Source organism: Suricata suricatta, chromosome 2 (genome assembly GCF_006229205.1).
Source record: "Suricata suricatta isolate VVHF042 chromosome 2, meerkat_22Aug2017_6uvM2_HiC, whole genome shotgun sequence".
In the NCBI taxonomy this organism is placed as follows: domain Eukaryota; kingdom Metazoa; phylum Chordata; class Mammalia; order Carnivora; family Herpestidae; genus Suricata; species Suricata suricatta.
In genome coordinates, this window is record NC_043701.1 from 20137347 (window position 1) to 20165045 (window position 27699).

Consider the following 27699-nt stretch of genomic DNA (forward strand, 5'->3'; position numbering starts at 1 on the left):
ATGGTGCTGGGGGTACCCGGGTGGGTGTGTTAGGGCTGTATGGGCTCCGGCACTGCCTAAGTCCCCCTTTCTGGCTGCTCCAGCTCTGTGAGGTCCTGAATGCCACCGAGATGACCTGCCAGGCTCCGGCCCTCGCCCTGGGACCCGACCACCAGTCTGACCTGACTGAGAGGCCCGAGGAGTTTGGCTTCATCCTGGACAATGTCCAGTCCCTGCTAATCCTCAACAAGACCAACTTCACCTACTATCCCAACCCTGTGTTTGAGGCCTTTGGGCCCTCAGGAATCCTGGAGCTCAAGCCTGGCACTCCCATCATTCTGAAGGTAGAGTGAGGCGGGGGGCAAGAGGGGGGAAGCAAGGAGCCTGCTGAATGGAAAGGGAAGGCTTTTCAAGTCACGGAGAAAGGCCAGAAGTCATGGGCTCTGGCCCAATTTCATGACTGTCGTCCCTAGCAGAGGTTGTTATAGTCCAGAGAATGGGAAACACTGTCTTTGAATTTGTACTGAGAGGCAAACTCTCTTTACAGGCCATAGAGACCTGATCAAAGCAGCTGGGTCCATCCTGGCCATCTGACTCCCAAGCTTCCTTTGTCCCCTGAGTCCAGGACCTGGGAAGTCAAAGGCTCACACTGCTTCCTCCTGTGTAACCCTTTGAAAACCACAGTATAGGGATTCTTTAGAGCAGGAGTAGCAAATTAATTTTAACTCCTGTGACAATTTGAATCAATTGGTACTGATTGACTGTAGCTCCGTGTTGAGAAGGATTCTGAGGCGGCATTCAGATGAGCTCAAAAGAGCACCCTGATTATGAGTCTCCTCTAAGCCAGGGGAATGGCAGTATAGGTGTCACAAAGCTTTTGGACTTCTTATGGAAGGTGACCCCTCCCCTGGCTCACAAGCAGGATGTGGGAGATGTGGGAGACGTGGCAGCCAGCCAGTAGCTACCTCGGTCATGACTCCGGGGGTGGAATTGGGGTGTTCCTGTCCTTCCAGGGCAAGAACTTGATCCCACCGGTGGCTGGGGGCAACGTGAAGCTGAACTACACTGTGCTGGTTGGGGAGAAGCCGTGCACTGTGACTGTGTCAGATGTGCAGCTGCTCTGCGAGTCCCCCAACCTCATCGGCAGGCACAAAGTGATGGTGAGGCCGCGGGGCCCCAATCTGGATGGGGTGGGCACCGAGGGATGCAGGAGTGTGCACCGTCCAGCCCCGTCCTGGGCGGCCAGGGCTCTCCAGGAGGGGATTCTGGCCACTTGGAACTTGCTTCGTAGCCCCCCCTCCTTGTTCCTTGTCTCTGTCATGCCTCCGACCTCGTTCTTGTGCGTTGTCATTCTTTCCTGATGCTGGAGCTACAATAAACGCAGTGCCAAACAGCTTTAAGGATGTGCTGCATGGCCTGTCCCAGGCTAGAGACCCTTCCAGGGGAGCACCGTTGTTGGCCCGACGAGGTCCATAATATCATGCTCCGTGCCTCAGTCATCCATCCTTGTGATGAGATGAATCTCAGCGAGCCGGTCATTGAAGACGCATCAGACTTTTTAGGGCCCAGCTGTGAGCTGTTTCCTTATGAAGATGACCGCATTAGTCCCAAGTGGGGGACTGTGCAGCCTCCCGTCTCCGGGGTGGGCCCGTCTGAGCCATCAGGACCCATCCCCCGGCCCCCACACCCTCTCCTCTGTTTTGACAACCAGGGATGGTCTTCCTCCCTGGAGCCCTCTCCGTCCTGCCCCAGGGCTGCTTTTCCCGGCTGTTCGATGCCCGCTCCCAGCCTCCTCTCCCGTGCTGTGCCCCCAGGCCCGTGTCGGTGGCATGGAGTACTCCCCGGGGATGGTGTACGTGGCCCCAGACAGCCCGCTCAGCCTGCCCGCCATCGTCAGCATCGCCGTGGCGGGCGGCCTCCTGGTCATCTTCATCGTGGCCGTCCTCATCGCCTACAAACGCAAGTCCCGCGAAAGTGACCTCACGCTGAAGCGGCTGCAGATGCAGATGGACAACCTGGAGTCGAGGGTGGCCCTGGAGTGCAAAGAAGGTACTGGGGGACTGGGGACGGTGCCCCCCCCCCCAGGCTGTGGGCATGCGCCTCACACAGGGCACCAGGCTAGACCCCTGCAGGCAGCACTGGAGGCAGGGGGTTTAACCTATAACTCTGCTCCCCAAGCCTGTATCATGACAGGACCCTTATCCCAGCACCCCACCCCTCCCCTGGCGAGGCCACCCTCTCCTCCCTCGAGGTGTCCCCTTCCCATTTTCCCCAGGTCAGGTTGGGATCATTCTAAACTCGCAAGAGAACAATTTCTAGCCCAGAATCCTGGCCACGGGGGTATTATGCTCTCCCCTCGGGGACACCTTGGGGTGTCTTGACATGATGCATCCAGCAACCTTCAGCTCCCTTCCTTTAGGAGGAAGGTACATCTGTAGGCTGACTTGAGATCTAGAAGGAAGAGGGCTTCACAGCCTGTACGTTTAAAAATTACCACCTCCACCACGATGTGAAATCAGTTGCACTAAATCCAAGAAGGAAAGTTAGAAATCAGACTCTTGTCGCCCACAGGATATCATTTCGTGAGTCACCCTGGGAGGGTCTGAGTGGAGTCTTTGCCGGAGAGTCAATCCGGCCCGGACCCGGGGCCCCATTAGGGAGGCCGCAGCTCCCTCTGATGGGGAAGTGGGCCCGGCCCATCCCCTCAGTACATCCTGAGCTGTCAACACTGGCATCTGCCTTGTGGGATTGTTAATTACTGCCTTTTATTATATTTACGCTGCTTAATTTTTTTCTCTGCAATGTACTCTTCCCTCTAATTAGGTGTAGTGATTAGAATCTCTTTTATGTGTGGCAGGCGTGAGGCTTTGAATGTTGGAGGCGCTTAGTGACTTGAAGGAAAGCTGCAGACATAAAAAAAAAACCTACCCCCCCTCCTTCTCCTCGCTGCCAGCTAAGCAACCCCAATGGGGAGGGGGCAGAGAGGGGAACGTGAAGCCAGGTTCCTCTTAGAATGTTCTGGAGAAGGAGGAATTAGCAGTCAGACAGGAAGTCCAGCTGAAGAGTGTCAGTGGAGGCACCAGGAGAGAGCCTTGGCTTCTGGAAGGCTCTGGAGAGAGCTCGCTTGTGTGAGTGAGAAGAGGTGTAGAGCAAAGTACAGGGAGATTAGCCATGAAAGTCTTTGTCAGGGGTGCCCAGAGCTGACTCTCGAACATGCAAGGGGCAGCTTGGGAAGGTGACTCCCCAAAGATTTGACACTAGGCCAGGAAGTCACCCACCCAAACCCAGGCCCTCCCTGCACTGGCCTGGCCTCTTGATACATCAACACACACATGTGCGTACACGGCCACAAAAACTCACCGACATGCACACACTCACAGGCGGTCACTTATGCACTCACACACAGACTCACTAATGCCCACGCACACATTACACACATTCCCACAAGCCCACACGTGTTCCTCACTCAGTACATACATGAATGTTCACCAGTGCTTTAGGTGACGTACATGCCCAGAGTCTTACCGAGCCCTTTTCATATATACATGTGCACACACGTGGGTGTGAGTTCCACTTGGATGCATTACGGTCGCTCTGCCTTCACAATCATTTGCCTTGGCAGGGCCCCCCTGTGTCAGTGTCATCGGGGGTGTGGCCAGGTCTATCTGCAGCGGCCTCCTCAGGGGCCTGGGTGCTGTCTTCATTGTTCTGTCCAAGGAGAAGCATTGCTATCCTCAAGGCCTGGAAACCCAAGATCTCTAGCCCAAGTTGGCACTGTGGGGTGCAAGGGGGCCCCAGTCTGCAGGGCCTGGGGCAGCCGTGTGTGTTTATGTAATCAGCAGAGCCCTATTTTTCCCTATTCTTCTATGTGTAGAAATCTTAAGAAGTATCGTTTCATCGGTGCCCACTGGCTATGTTACTCCATGCTGGTTGTGTGTGAATGTGCATATGTGCCATGCACGCATGCATGTGAGTACGTGTACATGTGCCCAGGAGAAAGGTGGAGCAGGCAGGGTCTGGCACACCATTTCTGACAGTCTCCCAGGGCAAGGGGTGGCCAGGGAAGAGGGCTACGTTCAGGGTAGGATGTGGCCACAGCCTTGGCGCTGTGCGACACCTGGGCTGGGTGCTAGATTTCCCTGGCAGCCAGGAGGAAGGGAGTCTTGCAGCCCCGTGACCATCTGGAGACCTGAGCTGCCTCCACAGACAGCAGTGCCCACGTGCCGATCATACTTCACCACTGAGTGGCATCACCCTGAGGAAGGAAAGACAAAGATACACCTGCATATCTATCCAGAAGGAGCACATAGTGTGGCAGAGCCTTGGCCCCATTGGATGATTTGATGGCTCTAGTGAGCTGCATGGCTGAGAACTAGGACTGCAGAAGAAATTGTTCTTAACTTTTGTAAGAAAGCCCACTATAAAACGCAGAATTAGGAATAGACCCTCCACCCCTGGAACCTCTCCCCCGCCTTCCCTTGTCCCTTGACATCCCCTCTACCCCCCAGCATATTCTGTAAACAAAAACCATTCTGTCCCTAGCAGTAGGACAAGTCTATGGACAGCCCACCCCCATCCATGCCTTGGAAGGGATTTGGCCCAAGACGAGCTTCCTGGACGAGGGTTCTGAGCATCTGACTCGGGGCCCAACCCAGCCAGCAGTCTCACGGGCTTCTCTTTGTACCAGCTTTTGCCGAGCTTCAGACGGACATCCATGAGCTGACCAGTGACCTGGACGGAGCTGGGATCCCCTTCCTAGACTACAGAACCTACACCATGCGGGTGCTCTTCCCAGGGATTGAAGACCACCCTGTGCTCCGGGACCTTGAGGTGAGAAGTAGGGCCTGTAGCCAAGTCCTCCCCATCAAGGTGTTAGTGCAGAGAAGGGTGCTGGTGACCTTCAGATGCAGCCACCTCATTCGGAGGTGAGAAAGCCGAGGCCAGGGAGGGGACGTGACTTGCCCAAAGCTTCTCCTGCCCCCACTTGTCAATGCCAGCCAGCCCGTCCCTCTAGAAGAAATGGGGGCTGTGCCAGGGAGTCATCTGAGCAGAGATGGGAGTAGATTTGGGCTCCAGGGTTCATGGAACCCTCGAGAATTGAATGGAAGCTGAAGAAAAAAATATACATATACATGAAAACAAGAAAACGGGCAGCTAATGTAGCGAGTTCATGGACCCCTGTTTAGGAAACTACCACAGTGTAAGGGATTTCACCACATAGTTGCTGCTCAATAAATACGTGTGGAAAAAATAAATGATGTACTGGGAAGGGAGGTGGAAGCATGAATGATAAGAATATAACTGTCTTTTGTACCAGCAGGACCTCATCTTTTGAACATTTTATCACTTCCTGTCTAACATAGTATCTGGCTTATGCATATATTCATACTATGCTTTGTTCTGAAAGGGATTTCAGATGACTTATCACGATAAATACCAGAGAAGAGTGAAAAATATAAATGAGGAAACGAGGGCAAAATAATAATCCTAAGGAATAATTGCTGCTGGTGGACTGCTGACTGAGCTCCTGGTCCAGTTTTGAGTACCTCCTATGTGTGTGTGGATTTTCTGTCTCACAAGCGGTCTGGAGAATAAGGGCCCAGAGAACTCTGGGGACACACAGCTGGGAGGTGGTGGCGCCGGGATTCGAGTCCTGTAGTTAGCCTTCAGGGTCTGTGCTCTCAATGATGAGCCTTTGCCCGTCACTGTCGTGGCTTCAGGCTCTGGATACTTATTAGGACGGATCAAACATCTCCAGGCAAAGCAGCAGCAAAGAATAAGGCTAATTCCAAGATTTATATCATGCATAACATAAGAGACGCATCGCTCATAGTGCATAACATAACAGACGCATCGCTCGCGGGTTGCACCGTTTTGCAGGTACTGACCCCCGTGGGATTGCCTACACATTGTCCAAGGGAGTGTAGAGGCTGTGCGTTCCTATGAAAAACACAGCAGGCCCCCAGGGCCTTTGGGGCCCACATGCGTTTCTCCATGATTGTTGAATAAAGTGTGTGCCCGTGGGTATGCACACGCGGGTGTGCACGCTTCTCTAGTGAGAGCACAGTCACCTCTGTCTGGAGGGAGTTCCCATTGGCTCCTCAGTGGGTAGATACATGGAAGCACTTCCAGAGGCTGTCGGTGGTGGGCTCTGTGTCCTCACCGATGACGTACCTCCCCCTCCGTGTGCACGCCTTCTTGCGTGTATACATGTATAAGATATACGGGTGTCTCATAAACAAATGAAAACATCGTCTATATCACAATATGCTCTTCACTTTCTTGGTCTCACTCTTTCTTTTCTGAATGAAAATTATCTTGTGTCTTAATGTGTTTGCTTGTTTACAGTTCATACCTCTGTACCCCCTACCCCCACATATGCCACATGAGAGCAGCAACCATGTTTATTTTATAGGCCTTAATACCAGGACACCAGTTGGCACCAGTTTGGCCAATAAAAGAAGTCACTCTATAGCCTAAGACACAAAAACTCACAATTGTTTATGAAATTAAAGCACCATACCTATAAATCGACATTAAAAAAGGATGTAGGTCTTAGGTCTAGCAAAATAAATTATTATAGTTGGCACATGGCTCTGGTAAGTTAACAAATAATTGTTTAAAATATCATCTGAGGAGTGACTGGGTGGCTTAGTCAGTTGAGCATCTGACTCTTTTTTTTTTATCCAAGTTAGTTAACATGTATGTAGTGTAATAATGATTTCAGGAATAGAATTTAGTGATTCATTACTTATAGATAACAGTGCTCATCCCGACAGGTGCCTCCTTAATGCCCATCACCCATTTACCCCATCTCCCCACCCAACCCCCCACCAGCCACCCTCAGTTTGTTCTCTGTATTTAAGTCTTTCATCATTTGTCTCCCTCTCTCTTTTTATCTAATTTTTGCTTCCCTTCCCCTATGTTCACCTGTTGTGTTTCTTAAATTCAGCATATGAGTGAAATCATATATTTGTCCTTCTCTGTCTAGGTCTCACTCTTCATACTTGTGCTTCTCTCTCATTCTCACATTTTCTTACATTTATGCTTCTTCCAGCCTCATTTTTACCTGCTTCAAAATACTAGGGAGTTAGTCCACTGAAGAGTACGCACTTCCCATGTTCACATGCATCTCCAGGGATTCTGAGACTCTCAAGCCTTGCTTGGCATGAGTTTAACACACATACTAGGGCAGTACGTTCCCAAGGACCTTCCCAAGGTGGTGGCAGGAGAGTGATAGGGCTCATTCTCCCACAGGATCTCATGGGCAGTTGTGCATGTTGAACCAGTAGTGCTCCAGATGGCATCATTCACACGCCAGACCTTTAGGGTTGTTCAGTGCTCAACCCGCTTCACTGTCTACAGCAGCCCTTTTTACCTAGGACCAGAATACAAATGATTCCCTCTCATTGCCCTTCTGAATTGTATTAAGCCCCTTGCTGAAAGCTGTTGGAGTCCCTACCGGGCTGTACTTCTCCAGGCTTCCCTCTGAGGTCTGTTTCCTGTGAGAAGCAAGATGGGGACTGCTACCCAACTCCTCGCCTGATTCTTCAGTGAGTCACACAGCCAGGAACCCAGGTCAGCAAGCAAGGCTCTACAAACAGAATCCTCGAGCACCCTCACCCCTGCCCTCAGAGCCTTGCATGGAGCCAGCTCCCTGCTTCATGGCACTGCCCCGGCCCCACCTGCCTTGCTCCCCGACATGTGATGCACCCCTAAACAGAGGCCTCTGGGGCGGCACACTCCACTGTCTGCCAGGAAGCTTCAAGATCCCTTGTTCAGCACAGTCTTAGAGACTCATAATTTCTTCACAATGACACCACCCACCGCGTAGGCCAGACACGCACGAGGGTACCCCCAGGAATCACTGACTCCCTCCTCCATCTCTCACAGGTGTCAGATGAACCTGGCCCTGGGAGGGCTGCAAAGGCCTCTGAGAATCAGGGCTGCCCTGTTGGGCTGTAATCACCTGCGATACCCCACCCCTGCCCCAGACGGTTCCAGTGTCCCCCTTATAAATCACATCAGTCCTCCCCTGGCCTTATCCCTCAGCTGGCACATTAAAGTTTCCCCTCCAACCTGAGTCTTCTCTCTTCTTCCTTGCCTTTGGCATGAGGGGACACTTGCATCCCCCACCCTCCTGCTCACGAAGGAGTTAACAGCCACCTGCCTTCTCTTCCTGAGTTGGAGCCCACACAGGATGGCTCACTGTCCCGCACAGGCTCTGCATCAAACAGGTCACATGGCTTTTCTTTGTTTGAATTGTGGTAAGAGAGGCATAACATCAAGTTTACTATTTCAACCATTTTTACATGTTCAGGGTCATTAAGTACATTCACACTGTGGTACAACCACTCCCACCATCTATCCCGAGGATGTTTTCATCTCCTTCAAATGAGACTCTGTACCCATTAAACAGAACTTCCCATTTGCCCTCCCCCAGAAATCCCCATTTGATTTTCTGTCTCTATGAATTTGACTACTCAGGGTCCCTCATGTTCAGTGGAAACATACAGGATTTATCCTTTGGGGACCGGTTCATGTCATGTAGCAAAATGTTTTCAAGGTTCATCCACACTGTAGCATGTGATAGAATTTCTTTTCTTTCTAAGGCTGAATAATAGTCCGTTATGTGCATAGACCACATTTTGTTTATCTGTTCATCTGTCAACGGACACGTGGGTCGCTTCTACCTTTTGGCTGTTGTGAATAATGCTGCAAAGAACGTGGGTGTAGAAGTACATGTTGGAGCTCCTGCCCCTAATCTGTTGGGTGTATGCTCAGAAGGTAGGACTTTTCATTCCTGTTAAACTCATTAATTAATTAATGGACAGAAATCAAGTTTCACCATCTCACATGGTATAGGAGCTCCATATGAGCTCCAGGATCTATGCGAGACCCTGGGATCTTGCCCAGATTATTCGTTTCTGATTTGTTTCCAACCCTGCCTTGCCGCTGGAAAAGGTTCTCCCTGTTGGCTTTCCAAGTATGGAAAGATTCCCTGGGGAGCCATGGATAACCTAAAGCCATGTTTCCCGACCTTTTCAGCCCCTGGGATAGGTGCCCACTGTTTGGGCATGAGCGGTAGATGTATGTGAACTAGGAGATGTCTTCAGGCTTTATCTGTCCTGGACATGGCCCTGGGTGAAGGGGCGGCGGGTGGGTAAGGGGCTGCCCATACACTGGGGAACACACCAATCCTTTAAAACCAGAGAGCAAATGTAACCACACACCCCGTTTTCAACCTATCCTTGTCTCCTAAACGCTAACCTGTTGGGTTATAATTAAAATTTACTATCCAGTTTTATATCCAGTTTCAAAGTTATCGAACCATCTGGTGAATAAAGAAAGTCTTGTTCCAGAGTGACATTTGCTTAGGGAGCTAGTGGGGGGTGGTGGCAAGTTACAGAGGGGAATTGTGCTGGATACTCTCTACCAAGATACTTCCCTTCCATCTCCCCCTTCATCAAACGGGGAGAAAATCCCTACCTTCTCCACCCCCAGACACTGGGCTGATGCATTCGATGTCTTAGAAACTCCTGAGCAAGAGAGATGGGTGAGAAGCAGCCAGCGGAATAGGAGGGGCAGGTAATAAAACTGCTGTTAAGTGCACACTGTGTGTGCCAAGCACTTTACATACATTATCTTATTTAATGCTCATAAAACATTATGACATGGGCACTCATATTCTCATTTTACAGACAAGGCAATAGAGCCCAGGGATGACAGAGCGTTCCTCCTTGTGTGAGTCTGTTAGTCTCTCTGATTCCAAATCCCATGCTGCTGACTGGGTTTACCCCACAGCTGGCTTTGCTAAACCTTCCTTTCCAGGCTCCCAGGCCCTGGTGCCCAGGAGGGGTGTGCAGCCAAGGCAAGAAGTCTAGAGCACGTCCTCTCCCCAGACATGCCATCTGGCCAGCCCTATGTCCTCTTTCTCCCGATGCCAAACCCGGACGTGGCTCCTCTGCTCTCGACGGCCAACCTGAGTTGCCAGGAGGTCCTGTGTGGGAGGCTGACGGGGAGACTCAGAGCTGGCTCTTGGTCACCTTCTGGGCCCAGCGGTAGGACTAGGTGTGGTGAGGGATGGGCAGAGGGATGGCGACTCGGGAGCCAAACAAGCTTGGGTTTGGAAATCCAGCACCGTCCTGCGCCCGCTGGCTGGCCTCAGGAAGCCGACAGTACCTTCTCTGAGAGGCCATTGAGAGGACACACTCACTCTTACAAGGTCCTTAGAGTGCTTGGATGATCGCAGTGTGGCAGCACCCGTGCACTGCACGCACTGGGTGCCTGGAAAGTGGCATTATCCTTCAGCAGTAGAACAAGTTGTGGACATGTTGCTCTGTTGTGGGGGGCGGGGGCATTCCTGAAGGACGGAGGAGGTAAAATGTGCACGTGTGTGTCAGGCGTGGTCACAGAGCAGGAAGGGAGGTCGGTAGGACACAGACGGCTGGGTAGATTGAGGCCAGGCTGACGGCAAGGTGAGGCTGCCTCACACCTTTGTCAGCCCCTGTGGAGAGGGGAAGCGGGGAGCTGGGCAGGATGCAGGCTGAGGTTGGGACCACCTTGGGGAATGAGGAGGTTGTCAAGGGCAACTGTGCAGAGAGCTGGGACAAGCAGGGGCCCCGGCTCTGGTGAGTTCCCATCTCTCTCCCGAGTACCGCCTTCCGGAGGGGCCTTCCGGAGGGGCCTCTTGCTGACCGACCGTCCAAGGGCAGGCCTGGGCCTGACTGGTCTCTTCCTCCCCCCAGGGCCTTGTCCTGAGCCTGGAACATGGAGGAGCTCAGGAAGTAAATGACATGAACATTCCAGCTCTGTCTCTGCCACCTCCTTGGACCTTGGGCGCACGGGGTTTCTCTGCTGCCCCCATCTTCCCAGAAGTTTAAAACTTCTGGAGTAAAGTGGGATAAAATCGCTACCATTCATAAAGGCAACTGAGAGTCAGGCCCTGCACTGTCAAGGTTTCCACACATCTTCTTCTTCAGGGCTGACACCGCCCCCCCTGCCCCCCCCCCCCGGGATGGCAGATCACGGTGCCGGCCACCTGGGTGCCCGTCCTGGCTCTGACACTTCTCGGTCTTGGGATCTTGGGGAAGTTCCTCACTGTCACAAAGCCCTGGGCTAATAACGGTCCCCCCCCATAGGGTGCCATGTGGACTAAGTGGGTCAACACTTCTCAAGTACGTAGAGCGGTGCTCAGCAAATTAAGGTCTATAGACACATTAGCTAGAGCACCTTCACTTCACCGTTGAAGGAAGGGAGTCCTCTTAGGGTCCCCGACTAGTATATGACTGTGACAGTGAACCCGAGCTTCCCCTCCCCGAAACTGCATGCTCCACTGTGGCACACGTGACACTCCTTCTCAAAGACCCCCTCGGGGGAGACGCAGTCCCCCACACAGCACCTCTCTTCAATGTCCCTGCTCCTCCAGCACCCCCGCCACAACGGGTGCCCTGCTCCATTCTCAGAGGGCTTCACCTTGAGGACAGAGGCTCTGCTTTATTTGTTAAGCAATCTTCTCGGTTTAATGAAAGAACACCCACAGAGTGGAGTCCACCTTGTGGGAACACAGCTCAGTGCATTTTCCCTGAGTGAGCATGGCCAGCAGGCCAGCACACAGAGCAGGAAGCTGACCGTGACCAGCCCTCCACAAACATCCCCAAGTGCCCCCTTCTGGTCACCGCCACCCCTGAGAATAGCCATTTTCCTGCCACCCTTGTTTTCTTACTAATCTCTTCTTATTTTTTTTATTTAAAAAAATTTGTAAGTCTTTATTTTATTTTGAGAGAGACAATGAGTGAGCAGGGGAGGGGCAGAGAGAGAGAGAGAGAGGGAGACACAGAATCTGAAGCAGACTCCAGGCTCTGAGCTAGCTGTCAGCACAGAGCCCGATGTGGGACTCGAACTCACGAACCATGAGATCATGACCTGAGCTGAAGTCGGATGTTCAACCGACTGAGCCACCCAGGTGCCCCATATTTTCATATTAATCTTTATTTAAATGGTATTATATGGTGTGCCCTCTTCTTCCTGTTTTTCACTCCATATCTGCAAGATGCGTCCGTGCTACTGTGAGTGGTAGAAAGCCCTTCACTCCCATGGGGTGTGGTTTCCCGCTGGGCAGATATGCCGCAGTCTCTGGAGCCACTCGCTGCGGCCAGACCTCTGGCTGATTCTGGTCTGGGGCCCTGACACGCAGAGCTGTGGGGCCCGCCTCGCATCTCAGAGCCACGTCCTCCGTGCCCTGCCCCGTGGCTGGCTGGACGGTGCCCCGCTGCCAGCGTCTCCGGATGGACAGGAAGATGAAACCTTCTTCTCCTTCTTCCTCCTGTTTCCCTGGGTGGAGCAGGGGCTCAGAGGAGGCTCTGAGAAAGCACCAGATGCTAGAGTCTGTTGGGCTTAATCTTCCCTTTCCTTGGGTAAATCACGTTGGGGCCCTGAAGTTAAAGGACCTGCCGGAGGTACCACGGGGTGGTGGTGTCAGAGCCTATGTTGGACCCTGGAAGTCCTGACTCTGAGGCCACTGGTCTGTCAACAGGATCCACGTGGCCAGAGAAGGGTCAGCATGAGAGGAGGTGGAGGGTCAGGTGCGGGGACCCCTCAATCCAGGGGTAACCTCTGTAATGCTCCTGTCCCATGGTGTAGGGCCCCTCAGCACCTCTGTGCTGCCATCAGGGAAGAGCTCACGCCCAGCAGTGGATTCAGATCCCAGCATTGCCAGTACTAAGGGTGCTATTCTCTCTGTGCCTCCCTTGATTCACCATGCCAGTGGCAGTGGGCCGCCACGTGGGTTACGTAAATAGCTGGCATGATGCCCAATGCCAGATGAGGGCAGGGTCCGCAGTGTGCAGCGCCCCCCCACCCCGGGAGGACCCTCTGCCTCAGGCTGGCGGCCCACCCTCAGGACTCGCCCGGGGGCTCCTCTGCAGGTCCCCGGCTACCGGCAGGAGCGCGTGGAGAAGGGCCTGAAGCTCTTCGCGCAGCTCATCAACAACAAGGTGTTCCTGCTGTCCTTCATCCGCACCCTGGAGTCTCAGCGCAGCTTCTCCATGCGCGACCGTGGCAACGTGGCCTCGCTCATCATGACGGTGCTGCAGAGCAAGCTGGAGTATGCCACCGACGTGCTGAAGCAGCTGCTGGCCGACCTCATCGACAAGAACCTGGAGAGCAAGAACCACCCCAAGCTGCTGCTCAGGAGGTGAGGGCTGCGCCAGGCGGGTGGCAGGAGGCAGAGGTCAGTGGCAGCGCCTAGCCAGCCCAGCCCATGTAGCCTGGGTCTTGTGCCTTCTGGGGAGAGAGGGGCAGAGCAGCCAAGTCCCCCAAGCTGAGGCACCGACCTGCCCAGAGACCAGGGCACACCTCCCCCCACACACACACCCTCTTGGAAGACCCTGTCCACCCTGGCCCCTCTGCTCACCCTGCTGCTTCTCTTTCACCCTCCAATTCTGCTCTGCCTTCTCTGTGTCTCTCGGTCTTCTTCTCCCTGATTACAGCCTTTTCTACTGGAATTCTTCTCTTGGGGAATGCTCAGAGGTCTCTTGCCCAATCCCCCTGGCCTTATCTAAATCAGAATGCAAATTAGAAGAGATTCCCCAGGGCCTCTCTGGGGACCATCCTCACCATCTCAAGACTGGAAAGTTTAGGGGCACCTAGGTGGCTCAGTCGGTTAAGTGTCTGACTCTTGATTTCAGATCAGATCATGATCTCACGGTTCATGAGTTGGAGCCCTGCTTTGGGCTCAGCGTGAGCAGCACAGAGCCTGCTTAGGGTTTTCTCTCCTTCTCTGTGTCTCCCCTGCTCGCTCGCTCTCTCTCCCTCTCTCAAAATAAATAAGTAAATGTTAAAAAAAAAAAAAAAAAAAAGATTGGAAACTCTAGCCCCGGCCGCTCTCGCCACTGTCCAGCACCAACAGTGAAGCATCTGGGAGCTTGTCAGAAATGCAGAACCTCAGGGCCCAGCCCGCAGCCCACTCGGCCAGATTCTGCATTCTGATGAGAACCCTAGGTGATCTGAAGGCACCTGGGAATCTGAGAAGCGCCGGTCCAGCCTGTGTTTGAATGAAAGCCCTTCAATGGCCCCTTGCCTGACATAATGCACCAGGTGTTTCCAGGCACCTGCTGGAGACCCTCAACGGGCCCAGGGTCATCGCTGCACACTGGTGGATGCTTCATCCTTGACTCTTCGGAGACCTATGTGGTCACGCATGACTGCAGAAGCCCTATCCTTGGCTTTGGCTTTATGGGAAATAGAGGTTCTCGGACTCTATCCATGCTGCCATTCCCACTTTCCTTGTACCTGAAGGCCATTTCCCCTCTAGGCTGAAACTGCAGTGTCTTTAGTCTTCCTGTGGACAGAGCTGGAAAACTCCCACATCCCTCTGCCTGGACCGCCCCAGTGGCCACCTGCTTGTGCCTGTCCTCTGCCTCCATCCTGGGCGTCTGGGTCTGAGGCAGGGCCCCCTGCTTGGTCCAGTGGCTAGATTTGGCTTCCAGAAGTGTTTCCTTCAGACTTTTTCCTGGTGCCGTGGGCATTCGCCTGCACAGCTGCAAAAGGTTGCTACATTTCGGAGCAATCAGACAGCTTTGGAAACAGCAAGGTAGATCATTTTGATTTTTGTTTTACTTACACCACGCAGCCACCCACCGGCATAATTCTAGGGTTGCGGCTGCCTGCCAGAGCTCCCACCGACAATTTCCCGGCGTGGCCTCGCTCTGTATCTGTGTGTCTCCACCTCTTGTTTTCCGCTCGCTCTCCCCCAGATGCCCTCTCGCCTTCTGCCCTCCTCCGTCTCCCTTTCTTTTCCTTGCCCTTGGCTGGCCCCCTCATTTCACGAGCCGCCTTGCTCTTCTCAGTTTGGTTTTTGTGCTGGCTGCTGCCTCAGGATTGTAGTTATTTGTATCTTCTGCCAAGTGCAACTTCCAAGTCTATCCACACGTACCTGAAGGGGCCAGTGTCTCCGTGGAGGAGGCCACACACTTAGCGTGAGTTCGAATGGAATTTGTTTTCTCTAAATGGACGCAACGAGAATGAGTGAGGCCCTAACAAGGCCGCAGTGTCCTTCCCTTCCAAAGTAAAAGGAGAAGTGGACTTGAGTGGCAGCACAAAGGATGCGAGTCAGACTCAAGAAGGCACTTCCTGTCATCGCAAACAACACACTAGCAGGGTTCCAGGGGACATTCCAAAGTAATTTGAAATAGGAGTTTTGGCATCTCTTGGGATGAGCTAGGTATTAGCCCTAGGAGTCTTTAGCTTTAGGGGAAGGGGTCGGTCTAATCCATCTGACTTTCGTCCCACGACCCGCTTTTCCTACCCCCTTCCTTTCTATCCCCTGTCAAATTAGTATCTCCCCAGGTTTCTTGTTTTTCTCTTATCCACCCATAGGAAACCATAAAGTTCTCTAAGCTTGCACTGTCCGATGTGGTGGCTATGAGCTACCGTTCAAATGTGAATTAATTAAAGGTCAAGAAAATGTAAGATTTGGCTCTTCCTCTGCACTGACCATATTTCGGGTGCTCACTGGGTACATGTGGCAGGTGGCTACCAAGTTGGACAGAACAGAGAGTGCTTTCCTCATTGCAGAAAGTGCCGAGGGACAGCTGGTCTAGCGCATTCCCCTCAGATGGACACGGAGCCTGACACCTGAGGGTCGTCTCCTGGCTTCATAGGCAAAGCTTGTCTTGTCATGACGGGCCGTCTAGGAGGCCATGGAATCCAAATGTTCTGTAGGACCTCAAGATGGGACCCGAAAGCTGAGAGCTGCAAAATCAGCAGAGATAATCCCCTGCCTGCCCACTCCCTGGGGTCTGACCAGCCGCTTCTGTCTTTGTCTTGCTTCCTTGGTTCCCTTGGTGACTGGTGACAGGACTGAGTCCGTGGCTGAGAAGATGTTAACCAACTGGTTCACTTTCCTGCTCTACAAGTTCCTCAAGGTATGATTGGATGTGGGGCTATCTCTGGGGTTCCCCCCTAGCAGAGCCCGCATGCCCCCAACCCCACGTTCCCCACGGCCTGGCTCTTAGAACCCCACCAAGAAATGCAGGCTCCCTCACCACTGTCACTGTCCCTGGGATGGGGGGGGACCCCTGACAGGGGAGGGGGAGACAGAGCCTCTGTTGGCCCTGGTGTCAGAGATGCCATCCCCTGGCCCCCAACCTGCTTTCTCCTGGGTGAAGGGGAAATGAGAGCATCCTACATGAGCCCTGAAGCCGCATTCCCCTTGTAAGCCCCACACAATTCACCCTTATTTCCTTGCTTTCCCTCTTCCTCCCCTCCTACCTCTCCCAGCCCTGAGGCCCCTAAGGGTCCCAGGCTGGTAGTTTGCAGCTGCATGTGTAGCTGGAAGGTGGAAGATCTGCCCCCACTTCAATTCTCACCTTGTTTTCTAAAGACTTGACCCCACCAGGGACTGACCTCTGTCTCCTGATGGGCAGGGGTGGAGTGAGGAGGGAAGGAAGAGCAGAGAAGGGACAGGAAGCAGGGGAGGTGAAGAGGAGAGGGCAGACAGGAGAAGGCAGGTGGTCCAGAGAGCTGGGAGAAACACAAGTCTGAAGGGGGAGAGGAAGCCAGAGAGAAGGATGGGGAGTGGGAGAAAATGGAGATGGAGGAGTGGAGAGCAGCGCTCCAGAGAAGCGGGCTCCAGGAGGCTGGTCCAGATTCCGCCCAGCACGGCTCTTCTCTGTGTGCAGGAGTGCGCGGGGGAGCCCCTCTTCTCGCTGTTCTGTGCCATCAAGCAGCAGATGGAGAAGGGGCCCATCGATGCCATCACAGGAGAGGCCCGCTACTCCCTGAGTGAAGACAAGCTCATCCGCCAGCAGATCGACTACAAAACCCTGGTAAGCCGGCCTCGCGGTGCTGCCCCAGGACCCTGGGCAGCGGGCTCTAGTCCTGTGCAGCCCCTGCCAGAGGAGGGGACTGTGGAGATGCTGATAAGCCACCTGTCCTTACCTGCACCTGGGCCCAGCCAGGTGTCCCACCTGTGCCTGTGACCCACAGACTGCCTCCGTTACTGCCACACCAGGGCATCTGGGGCAAAGACTAGTGTGGTTCCAGGCCAGGGCGCTGGGCGTGGGGTCACAAGCCCTCGTCAACAGCTGGCTGGCTGATTCCATGGAATAAATGTCTCATCGGGGATCCCAGCATGGACAATGATGCCTTCATGCAGAGCCAGTGGAGGCCAAAGAGAGTTCCTTATGTTTCAGAAGCCCAGCTCTGCCTGCCAGTCTAAGTTCAAATACACCCATGACCCGAGCCACAGACCGTGAGGCCAGGATGGCCTAGTGGTTAAGGCGTTTGTCCAGGGAATGTAGGGATTCCCTCTGTCAAGGTTAGACCCCCTCTTCTGATAGCAGCTGTCACCCTAGGAGGCAGCCAAGCTTAGCATTGAGGAGCATGAGGCCTGGATTAGAGCCCTGACTCTGCTTATGACCAGCTGGCTGATTCGGGGCAAATCTCTCAATCTCTCTTGAGTTTGGGTTTCTTTATCCAAAAAAATAAATAAATAAATAAATGGAGGGTAACACTAGAACTGATAACCAGGGATAGTAATCATGCATAGCACCCAAAGCTGTCCCGAGGATGGGGTGTGGTGAGTAAAAGGCAGGGAGCCTGCGCTTCCCCGCCATGTCTGTCCAGCAGACTGCCACTGTCCCTCCAGGCAGGGCCCTCACTCAGCTCAGGGCTCTTGTGGATGGAGGTGTGAGCTCCCACTGGGCCTCTTCTAGGAAAGGGGTGTGAAAGGAAGGAGGGGTGTGGGGTGTGAAAGGAAGGAGGTAGAACATAAGATAGCAGATAAGTGGGGCCAAGACAGGGGGACAGACAGACAAAAGGATTTAAATGCACTTAGGGGGAGATGAGTCCATGCAGGCTGGGCGGGGACAGGGCAGAGCCGGGCAGGAGCAGTGAGCCCAGGGCGAATCCCAGACCCCGCAGCCAGTGGGGAGCTGGTCCCTCCTGGCTGGCGATGATGCAGCCACAGTGCACCTGTCCTCCTCCATCTTCAGAGGGCTGCTGGGGGAGGGGGCTGGGGGGTCCCAGCGGGGTCCTTGACAGACCTGCTGGGATAGACGCCATGGAGGAGACTTCCGAGGAGCAGCGTGTGACCAAAGGCCTGGCTTCCTTGAGTCACATTCTGCTCCGGAGGAGGCTCTGATTAAAATGAGAAAGGGTGAGGGGAACCTTTCCAAACCAGAGACCCGAATAGATTTTTAATGAGCTAGATGTAGCGTTGAGATGTCTCCCACCTGTTTCCCCCGGCCTCTTCCTTGCCCATCCCATCCGTGGTTCCCCAGTACTGAATCCTGCACAGTGAGCTTCAATGATGCCCTGTCCCCAGATCGCGGCATCCTTCCCTCCAGAGGCCCGGCCGCTGTTAGCACGCCAGCCGGGTTTCAGACGATGTGAGGAACTAGGAGTGGGTCAGGGTAGCACAGCCATCAAGTGGAGAGACTGGGGGAAGAGACGCCATGTGGAAACGGGGGACGAAATTCCAAGTGTTTTGCCCCGGGGAAGAAAGGGCTGTGGGGAGACAGACTGACTGCCACATCAGGCCTATGAAAGGGAATCCCCAACAGGCAGAAGGGCAGCAGCCCCTGGCTGGTGAGAAGGGAAAAGAAGCAAGCGTATGAGACAGCAGCAGTCAGGGCTGTCCCGTGGTCAGAGGTGCTGAGAGGAAGGGGTCAGATGAAAAGAGGGGAAGTCGTGGGATTCAGCAGCGCCAGAGGAGCCCTGGACAGTTTGGGCCACCGGACGCTCTCCTTGTCCTGGGCAGGAGGCATACCACCAGGGAGACAGGTGCTGAGAGGCTCAGGGGTGCAGCGCTTGCTAGTTAGGTGCCCTCAGAGGTGTTGAGTGATTAATGAGCTGGATACTAGAACCTGGGCTTGCGTGTTCTAGGGCCCTGCTGCTGGGAGTGCCCACTGGCATCACCCGGGAGCCAGCTAGGTGCTGGGTGCTCACCCAGGAGCCTGCTGGCTGCTAGATGGTCATGCTTACGCTCCACACTGCAGAATCTCAGTCCCCACCCCAGACCTCCTGAGTCAGAATCTGCAATCTGACAAACCCCCTGAGTGATCCTAGTCACAATAAAACTTGAGAAGTACTGAGTTAGCAGGAAAAAAAAAAAAACCATCAGGCAGTTTGGTCAGAAACTAGCCAGGGGGCATGGGAATAGGTGTTCTGGGTGGAGCTGTGGCTTGGCCAGCCCTGTCCCTCTCTACAACCTCTTCTTCTCTGGAGGCCCTGATGCATCCCATGGGGTTCTCCTAGGGCCACCATGAACCCCTGGGCAAGTAGAAATGTCAGCAGGGCCTACTCTGGGGGGTGGAGGACAGGCTGTGCCTCGAGGTTCTAGTGGGAAGAAGCCCAGACAAGACCGCGTTGCAAACTGGCGGAGGAGGCTGAGCCCAGAGCACGGGGCAGCCAGGGCAGCACAAGGTGACAGGCTGTGCTTGGCCACAGAGGGGGCACCGAGGGTCACCCCGGGATGCTTTAGGAGGAAGGGCTGGGAGAGGGCACTCAGAAGGGGCCCATGGTCCAGAATTCCTCCCACCATTGTTTTCATTTTAGGACACTTTGAGGGTGAGAGACTGGATTTATAGATTTAGGAGGTTTTTTTTTTTTTTTCCTTCTTAATGGAAGAAGCATGTTCCCGTTTGAGCTCACAGCAGTCTGGCTGCTAATGAAAGGCAGGCGTCCAGGGGCCAGGGTTCTGATTGCAGCCACATGGAGCAGGAGGGGGGAGGGAGGGGGACTGTCGTCTGGGTCTGCAGACATGTGAGATCCGAGGTGGCAGGGGTACGGGGAAAGATCAGGGAGGAGGGTACCGGGGGCTCGGGCGGCACGCAGGGGCAGAGGGAGGGTGTGGGAGCCCGGCATGCCAGCCGCCTAGCCCGCCCAAGCCCCACGGCACCCACCCCACCCCACTGTGCCCTCCCCCAAGCATCCCATACAGCCCGTCCATGTAGATGGGGTCTCAGTCCTCTCTGAGAACAGCAAGGGAAGAGAAGCCTTGGGAAAGAGCCCAGAACTTTTTAAAGGAAAAAATATACAGCTTGGTACTTTAAGAAGAGCCTGTATTTTTCTGACTAGTTCCAGGAAGAGACACCAAGGCCCCGGACCAGGGTCACCACTCTCACTTAACACAAGTTTCTGGGTTTAGAGCCGGGACGGGATCTCAAGTGATTTGAACCTACACCTTTTTATTTTTAAAGAACCCATTAGGCTTCTTATAGATTGTCCAACCTCCAATCAGTCCGAAACTGTCACAAAAATCGAAGCTTATGAAACCTCTTGAGCAAGGAGCCAGATTCATGTTAGTTTGTGTGCACGTGAGAGGGAATGACCGGGAGGATGGACCCACACATGGAGGGTTCAGGGGTGGGCAAGGGTCTGGGTGTGCTGCTGACTTGTGCGTGCGAGAGAGAGTGTGGGTGTGGGTGTGTGTCTGGAGAGAGAGCATGGGTGTCTGCGGCGGGGTCCAGGATGCACCTGGGACTCGGCTCTTCCTGTCACCCTCCCCCACGCGCCTCTGCTCCTCCGTCCCCAGGTCCTGAGCTGTGTCAACCCGGACAATGCCAACAGCCCCGAGGTCCCAGTGAAGATCCTCAACTGCGACACCATTACTCAGGTCAAGGAGAAGATTCTGGATGCCATCTTCAAGAACGTGCCCTGCTCCCACCGGCCCAAGGCTGCAGACATGGACCTGGGTGAGTAGGCGGCCCACTCAGGGGCTGTCCTGGGACTGGTCAGAGACGGCTCCTACAAACCAGGGGAGCTGGGGTGCAGGGAGCAGGCACACCTGGCCCCCAGGAGCCAGGGAGCCTGTCCCCAGTGCGCAACAGGCCACACTGTCTCTGGAGTAGCCAGGGAGTGTCCAGGGAGTGTCCTATCTGCAGTGAAGGGGACTCAAGCTGAGTCTGTGTGGTCCCCGTTCCTGCCACCACCATCATTAGCCCCTGGGCCCTTCTCTTCCCCTCTGTTCTGTGCGTGTCATTTTTGCTGACTACCTAAGGCAGGAGGGATCTGGGTCAGTGATGGAGGACAGAGAAAAAGAGGAGAGAAAAATGAGAGATGACAGCCTGCTGGGGAGCAGAATGACATTTTATTTGAATGTTCCATGAATAGATCGCATAGCCTATATAAACAAGGGCATGCCACTTAGGGCCAGTTATGGCTTGCCTGGGTGTTTAATGAGATATTGTCCTGGGGAGATCCTGGTGGGGAGCTCCAGGCTCCAAAGGGGCCACAGGGCTGAAGAGAGGCAGTTTGGCCTCGTGGCTCATTGTCACACCTGGACTTGAGTCCTGACACTGCTAAGTCGTAGCTGTGTGGCTGTGGTCAAGTTACTTACCCTTTCTGTATCTTAGTTTCTTTACCTGTAAAATGGAGATAATCATCGTACACCTCACTATAAGAAAGAAATGTCTTGTAATGAGGGTAATACTGGTAAAAGCCTCGCAGTGCGGTGCTCAGCCCAGAGCACACGCCGGTTAGTACTGGCCGTTGTTATTGCTGATCGCGAGAACAACACCAGTAAGGAAATGGTATGTGTCTGTTTGTTGATCCTGGGCATGGAGAGAAAGGCGTTTATGTGTATGTGCTTGTGTCTGGAGATTTGTGGCAACGTGGGGATAGGAGGGCCTCCAGGGGCCCCTAATCCATCCATCTGGCCTCTAAGCTGCCTTCCATTAAGCCATCAGCACAGATGGACATCTCCGCTGTTTTCTAAAATCCAAAGGGAATGTTCATCCCTCTTGCTGCGCCACCCCCGCCCCCAGATTCTGATGCCTGAGGATTCGGGAGCAGGATGTCCTGCTAGCTCACCTCAACCCTCTCTGCTTCCTTGAACCCCACCTCCTCTTGCCTGACTCTTGGCGGGATGTGCTCCGCCCCATGCCCAGGGCTGCGACACCCATGGTACCCTTCACTTGAGAGATGTCTCTGTGCATGCTGCTTCTGGGACAAGGGGGAAGCACACGAGCGAGTCGGTGGTGGTGAGGGGTGTGCAAGCGTGTCCACGCGTGTGTCCCAGGGCATGGGCACTCCAGTTGGAATGAACATGTGTGTCTGCATGCCGGTGACTCTGCTGCAGTCAAGATCCCACAGACAGACGTAGTGAAGGGGCTGCTCCCACAGGACCAGTGGGAGGGAAACAGACTCCCGGGCACCCCACCCCCAAACAATGAAGTGGGTTGCTCCAAATGGGTTTCCTGGGGAACTTGCTTTCACTAGCGGAGCCAGGTCCCACCCACCATTCCTTTTGTTGACTAGCGGAAGCCATGTCAGTGCTCGTGGCTTCTCAGTGTCCTTATCTGCACCGTGGGCGTGAGGGTCACCCTGACATTGTGGGGCCCAGAGGAGGAGCTGTTAGAAGAGCCTTCATGCCGGAGGGGGAGTTTGGAAAGGTGGTGTTAGAAACAGGAAGAGCTCCCGTGTGCAGGTGCCTACAGGAGGACTGCTTCTCATGCTTGGGAATGGGGTGACTCCCCGGGAGGGAGAGCAGCGGGGGACTTCGTGAGCCTCCACCCGAAGCACCGAGACGGAGCTGTTGCACCGGAACCCCTTCTCTTCCTTGCCAGGAGGTGGGTGGTAAAGCACTACCTCCTGGGGTGGCTCAAACACCTCGCAGATTTCGGGAAGGGCAGAGCCTACGTCCTACAGTGTCCTCTCCACCCCAGCTCTGGGGACAGCCCCTGGAAGCAGATTCAGGGGCCACACCTTCGGCACCTGCTTGATTTCCTGGAGCAAGGCCACGTCCCAGCTCAGGATCTCCCTCCCCAACTGGAATCTGCATTCCCCCTACCACTGAGCTGGGAGGGGAAAGGGCCACTGCTTAGCTTTGGAATAGTGCTCTCTTAAAAGGCCTGGAGATGCAAAAGCCCGGCAAGAGCAGGGCATTAGTGAAAAGATGTAAAGCATCCTGCAGCCAGAGTAGTGAGCCATTTGGAGTGGAAGTGGCAGCCTCAGAGCACCTGTGGCTACTTCCTTCTACCCCCCACCCCCCCCACCTTCCCCCTACCTCCCCCCACCCCACCCTCTCCTCCAGTGAAGAGGCTTGAGTGATGCAGCAAAGCAGCAAGAGTGCCCCCGGCTAGCACATTCTAAGCGACAGGCTGCTTCCCGACAGGGACGGGGGCTCCTGTGACTCACCGCTGATCTTGGCTGCCCTAAAAGAGCAAAGGGGCCACCCCTCCCATTGAGCTGCTGCTGGGAAGGACCCAGGAGTGAGAAGCTCAGAAAGTTTGAGCCTCGGGGCCCCAGCTTACTGGGGCAGGAGCTCATGCTGGACTCCTCGTAAAGGGCCCCCACGGTGGGTGCCGTTCTGAGAAAAGCCATTGGTCTATGAGATCCAGGGTTTGGAGCTGCCCCGGAAGCTCTGGCCTTCTTTCTACCAAAGCTACACTGCAAAACAAGGAAATGGGGGCCTCCTCAGAGACCCAGATGCTTTTTCCACACTGAGCCTCGTGGCCCCCAAGGGGAGAAAGAGGCCAAGGCCAGTTTCTCGCATCATGTAGGTGATAGTGCTTTCAAAGCCTAAAAGCAATTTACAAATGCAAGGTGTGATTATTATCAAAAATTAATCTATGTGGAAGGGACACCACACACAGGCACAGAGAGGACACAGACCCGTGCTCTGGACAGAGGCAAGATAGCCAAGCATTTCCTGTCCTCCCCACCCCCACCCCCATAGCTCAGGGCATTGGGCAAAACCTGCCTTTCCCCCTCCTGATGCCAGTCGGCCCCTGGGAAGGCAGGGACACAGCTCAGAAAGGGACAGACACATTTTAAGCCACCTCCGTCACTATCCTAAGTAAATGCAGCCCCAAACACCTCCTCCTGCCTTTCATCATCACCATGGCCCCCGGCCTGGCCCCTCATTCCAGACACTTCTATCCATTGCTCCTCAGACTGAAGTTCTCTCACCTCCCCACCCCAACCCCATCCACCCTTTCGGCAGGGAATGTATAGTCAGGGTTCTCCAGAGAAATAGAACCAATGGAATGTGCATAGAGAGAGAGAGAGGTTTCCTTTAAGGAATGGCTCATGTGGTTATGGCGTCTTAGTCCATTGGCCTGCTGTAACATGATACCACGGGCTTCATGGCATATAAAGAACTCACAGTTCTGGAGTCTGGAAAGTCCAAAGTCAAAGGGCTGAAGGTTAGGTGTCTAGTGAAGCTTGCTTCCCTGTTCATCGGTGATGCCTTCTTACTGTGTCCTCACATGGCAGAAGGAACAAGGGAGCTCTCTGGGGTCCCTTTTATAAGGCCACTGATTCCATTCATGGGGTCCCCACCCTCACAACCTTTTATCTGACCAAGAGCCCATATCAAACCCCATCACATTGGGTGTGAGGATTTCAACATCAGTGTTTTGGGGGGACGCAAACATTCAGTCTATGGCAAGGGGGCTGGCAAGTCCAAAGTCTGCAAGGCCAGCTGGCAGGTTGGAGACCCGGCGAAGAGCCCACATTGAAGTTCAAGTCTGAAGGCCTTCTGCTGAGTTGGTCTTTTCTTGTCTCCAGGCCTTCAGCCTAGTAGATGAGGCCCATCTACATCATGGAGGGCAATTCACTTTCCTCAAAGTCCATTAGTTCAAGCATTAATGTCATCGAAAACAACTTCACAGAAACATCCAGAATAATGATTGACCACACAACTGTATGCCTAGGCCCCAGCCAGGTTGACACATAAAATTAACCATCACAGGAGCCAATATCAAGGACACGAAGGCCTGCTTTCATTCCTCACCACGTTTAAGCCCCTTTTCCCGCATAGGTATTGGGTATAGGGAGCCCCTGAGGCACTAAACTCTTTGACATGTTTATCATAAGAGCCTAACTTGGGGCAAACTCTGCACCAGGCATAGGGCATACCAGTGCAAGCAGGATGCGTTCCTCACTCCTTCACCCAGGACACCCCTCCCTCGGAGCCATGGGACTCTCGTCTCAGTAAAGTGGAAGTTGGTGCCATTCTGTTCCACTGTACGGGAGAATTTGCCGCTCAGAGAGGCACAGTGCCTGAGCCCTGGTCACACAGCAGGAAGGCAGAGAGAGCACCCGTTTCCTCCCTGTACAGTCTTCCCATGGGCTGTGACCTCCAGAGATTCCTCTGGTTTAATGCAAATGCTCTGAGTACCTCCCCACCCCCCCCCCCCCAACGCCCCACCCCTGGAACTCCGGAACTCTGCCGCCCCCTCTGTCTTGCCGTTCAAGGTTCAAGTCATGCTCTAAGGATATATATACATTTTTCAAACGAGTAATTCCTGCATGCAATAAAAAGATACACTATCTTCTGAATGAAATATAAAGAGTTCACAGCAGTGTCTCCCCAGTTTGCATTTTCTGCTGCAGCTGATAGGAAGGACAGATAAAGATAATGGGATTTTTTTTCTCTTTCTTCTTTCACCTCCCTCTCTCCCTGGAAGGTGGAAGTGTAACAAATTGGATTGTGAGTGTGTCTGTTCTTTGTGCTTGGAGCCGGGAGCAGGGCACCGGGCTGCCAGGCAGGAGCTGCGAGGGAGAGGTCAGAGCTACCGGCTCTGTCTTGGTGCCGTGCGTCGTGCATAGGAACCCTGGGCCACCTCTCCTTCCCAGCGCCTGCCACCACCTTCTCCACTCTTCTCTGACCTTCCACACCACAGCCCAGCTGGAGGCCACCAGGGTCTCTGTGTCCCATACTCAGGAATGTCCATCAAGCCCTAGCTCCTGTGTCCTACATCCCTCAGACAGCAGGACAGCAGCAACTCACCGGTGCAGGGCACTTTACAGTTTACAAAGACTTCATACCTTAAATGCAGATGGCAAGTTCTACCTGGGAATTTCTTCTTCTTCTTTTTTTTTAATGTTTGTTTGTTTATTTTGAGTGAGTGAGTGAGTGAGGAAGAGAGAGAGAGAGCATGCACATGCGAAGAGGGTAGGGGCAGAGAGAAAGGGAGAGAGATAATCCCAATCAGGCTCTGTGTTGATCGCACGGAGCGGGGCTAGATCTCACAAACCGTGAGATCATGCCACTCAGGCGCCCTGGGAATTTCTTCTTTTAAACACCTCATGTTATAGTTCGGTTAGTTTATATTTTAGAACTTGCTCTCATAATAAATAAAATACTTTTTTTTTAACAAAGCATGTTTAGACAGTACCGCCTCCCGCTCCTGGGTCAATTTCCCAACCTTGTTTGCAGTGAGACTCTCTGATCCTGTCCTGACCCCTCCCCATTCTGCTCTGACGGCATGCTCCCTACCCTGGCGAGTTGCTGAGTGTTGAGGGACCCAGGACCCCTGCCAGGTGTCTCCTTGGGGGTCACCGGTCAATAGGTGTGCCGCAATACCCATGTCTCCTCCTCCGGCCTCTGCTCGGGGTCCTGTCTTTGGGGGCAGAGCAGGCACTGTGCAGGTTGGCTGTGGTGAGAGCCAACTCTCGGTGCCCCCAAGGTAAAACAAGGTGGCCTGGGGTGGAGGGTCCCCTGTGGATCAAGAGGGTTGGCTCAGCCAGTTCTGATCAGTCTGATGAGTGTATCCCCCCCCCTCCCTTGCCCGTCCAGGTCAGCCTTTCCCAAAGCTTCTGTGGTAGATCTGAGAGGTGCCAATAGGAAGAATGGAAGGGGGCGGGGGGTTTGCAAGCCTTGGGTCTCCATCCTAAGGTAAAATGAAGTGCATGCATGAATGTATGTGTGCAGACATCTATGAGTGTATGAGTGTGTATGTGTGCCCATGTGCACACCTGCACACACGCACAAGGGCCAGAGCTTGTGCAGGTCTGTGCCCTACGTAGGGTGTGTCCCTCAACATAGCACCTGCTGGGAGGGAGGGGACCCTCCAGGACCCGGGCCAGTGATGTGCTTGGGGCCAGGGCCTCCTTCCAGGGTTTTCCTGCACCCACACCCCCTCCCTTGTCTATGTCCCAGCCTCCAGTTATTCCCTCAGCCACCTTCTCAAAACTTGGGGGACACGCCGTGGTGCTCCCATCTCCTCTTCTCCGAGAATTTCCAAGCACTGTGTGGTTGATCTCCTGAACAATCCCTACATCTGTACCCTAGTCCCCACGGCTTAGCTGGGGCCCTCACTGTCAGCTTTGGCCAAGGACAGCCATCTTTGGTGGGGCTCCCTACCTCCGTGTCCTTCAAGAGTTCCCCTCTTCTCATCCACCCCGTCTCCCTGCCTGGGAGCTCACCCCCAGATGCCTTAGCCTGGCTCGCCAGATCTTGGTTAACCCACTTGCACATGTCTCTCCAGTCTCCTAGCCTCTCCTTTCCACTGCTTCCCACACTGATACACATCGACGGGTCCCCAGAAGCATCACTTAAGTGGCATCCTTGGACCAGAGCACCCGTCCCCCTTGCCAGCCAGCCCTCAGCCCAACAGCCATCCCTGCACCAGCCCCCCGCAGAAGCTGCTCATTCTTCCTCCTACCCCGCCCTGATCCCAGGCCCATGATTCATCATACTTCCTCACAGCCTTCCACCAGAGACCCTTCAGGACCTAGGGCTTCAGTCTTAGGAAGTGTAATGTTGTGCTAGCACAGGGCCGGGCACACTGTGGGCACTGGGCAGGCGGTGCTGGAGTAGGTGAGTGTGAACAGGGCTCTGAGGTTTTCTGGATCTGGATTTTCAGCACGCTGGTCACAGGTGATGCCTTTTCCCAGATGTGCTGGTCCAGAGTGCGCCTTATCTCGGGATTCGCTGGGGCCATCACTGAGCTCAGTCTCTCCCATCATTTGGTGTCTGGAGGTATT

At 54.0% G+C, this 27699-nt stretch overlaps 1 protein-coding gene across 2 annotated transcripts in view; it reads left to right on the plus strand.

Moving 5' to 3' along the window:
* Positions 1-27699, plus strand: part of PLXNA4 (plexin A4) — a 437906-nt gene that overhangs the window by 382588 nt on the left and 27619 nt on the right. For both annotated transcript variants that reach the window (XM_029923240.1, XM_029923233.1), the window contains exons 18-25: positions 84-323; positions 993-1139; positions 1794-2028; positions 4667-4809; positions 12906-13174; positions 15839-15905; positions 16662-16808; positions 20519-20678. In XM_029923240.1, coding sequence (XP_029779100.1) covers positions 84-323; positions 993-1139; positions 1794-2028; positions 4667-4809; positions 12906-13174; positions 15839-15905; positions 16662-16808; positions 20519-20678 — 1408 coding nt within the window. The remainder of the gene's footprint in view (positions 1-83; positions 324-992; positions 1140-1793; positions 2029-4666; positions 4810-12905; positions 13175-15838; positions 15906-16661; positions 16809-20518; positions 20679-27699) is intronic.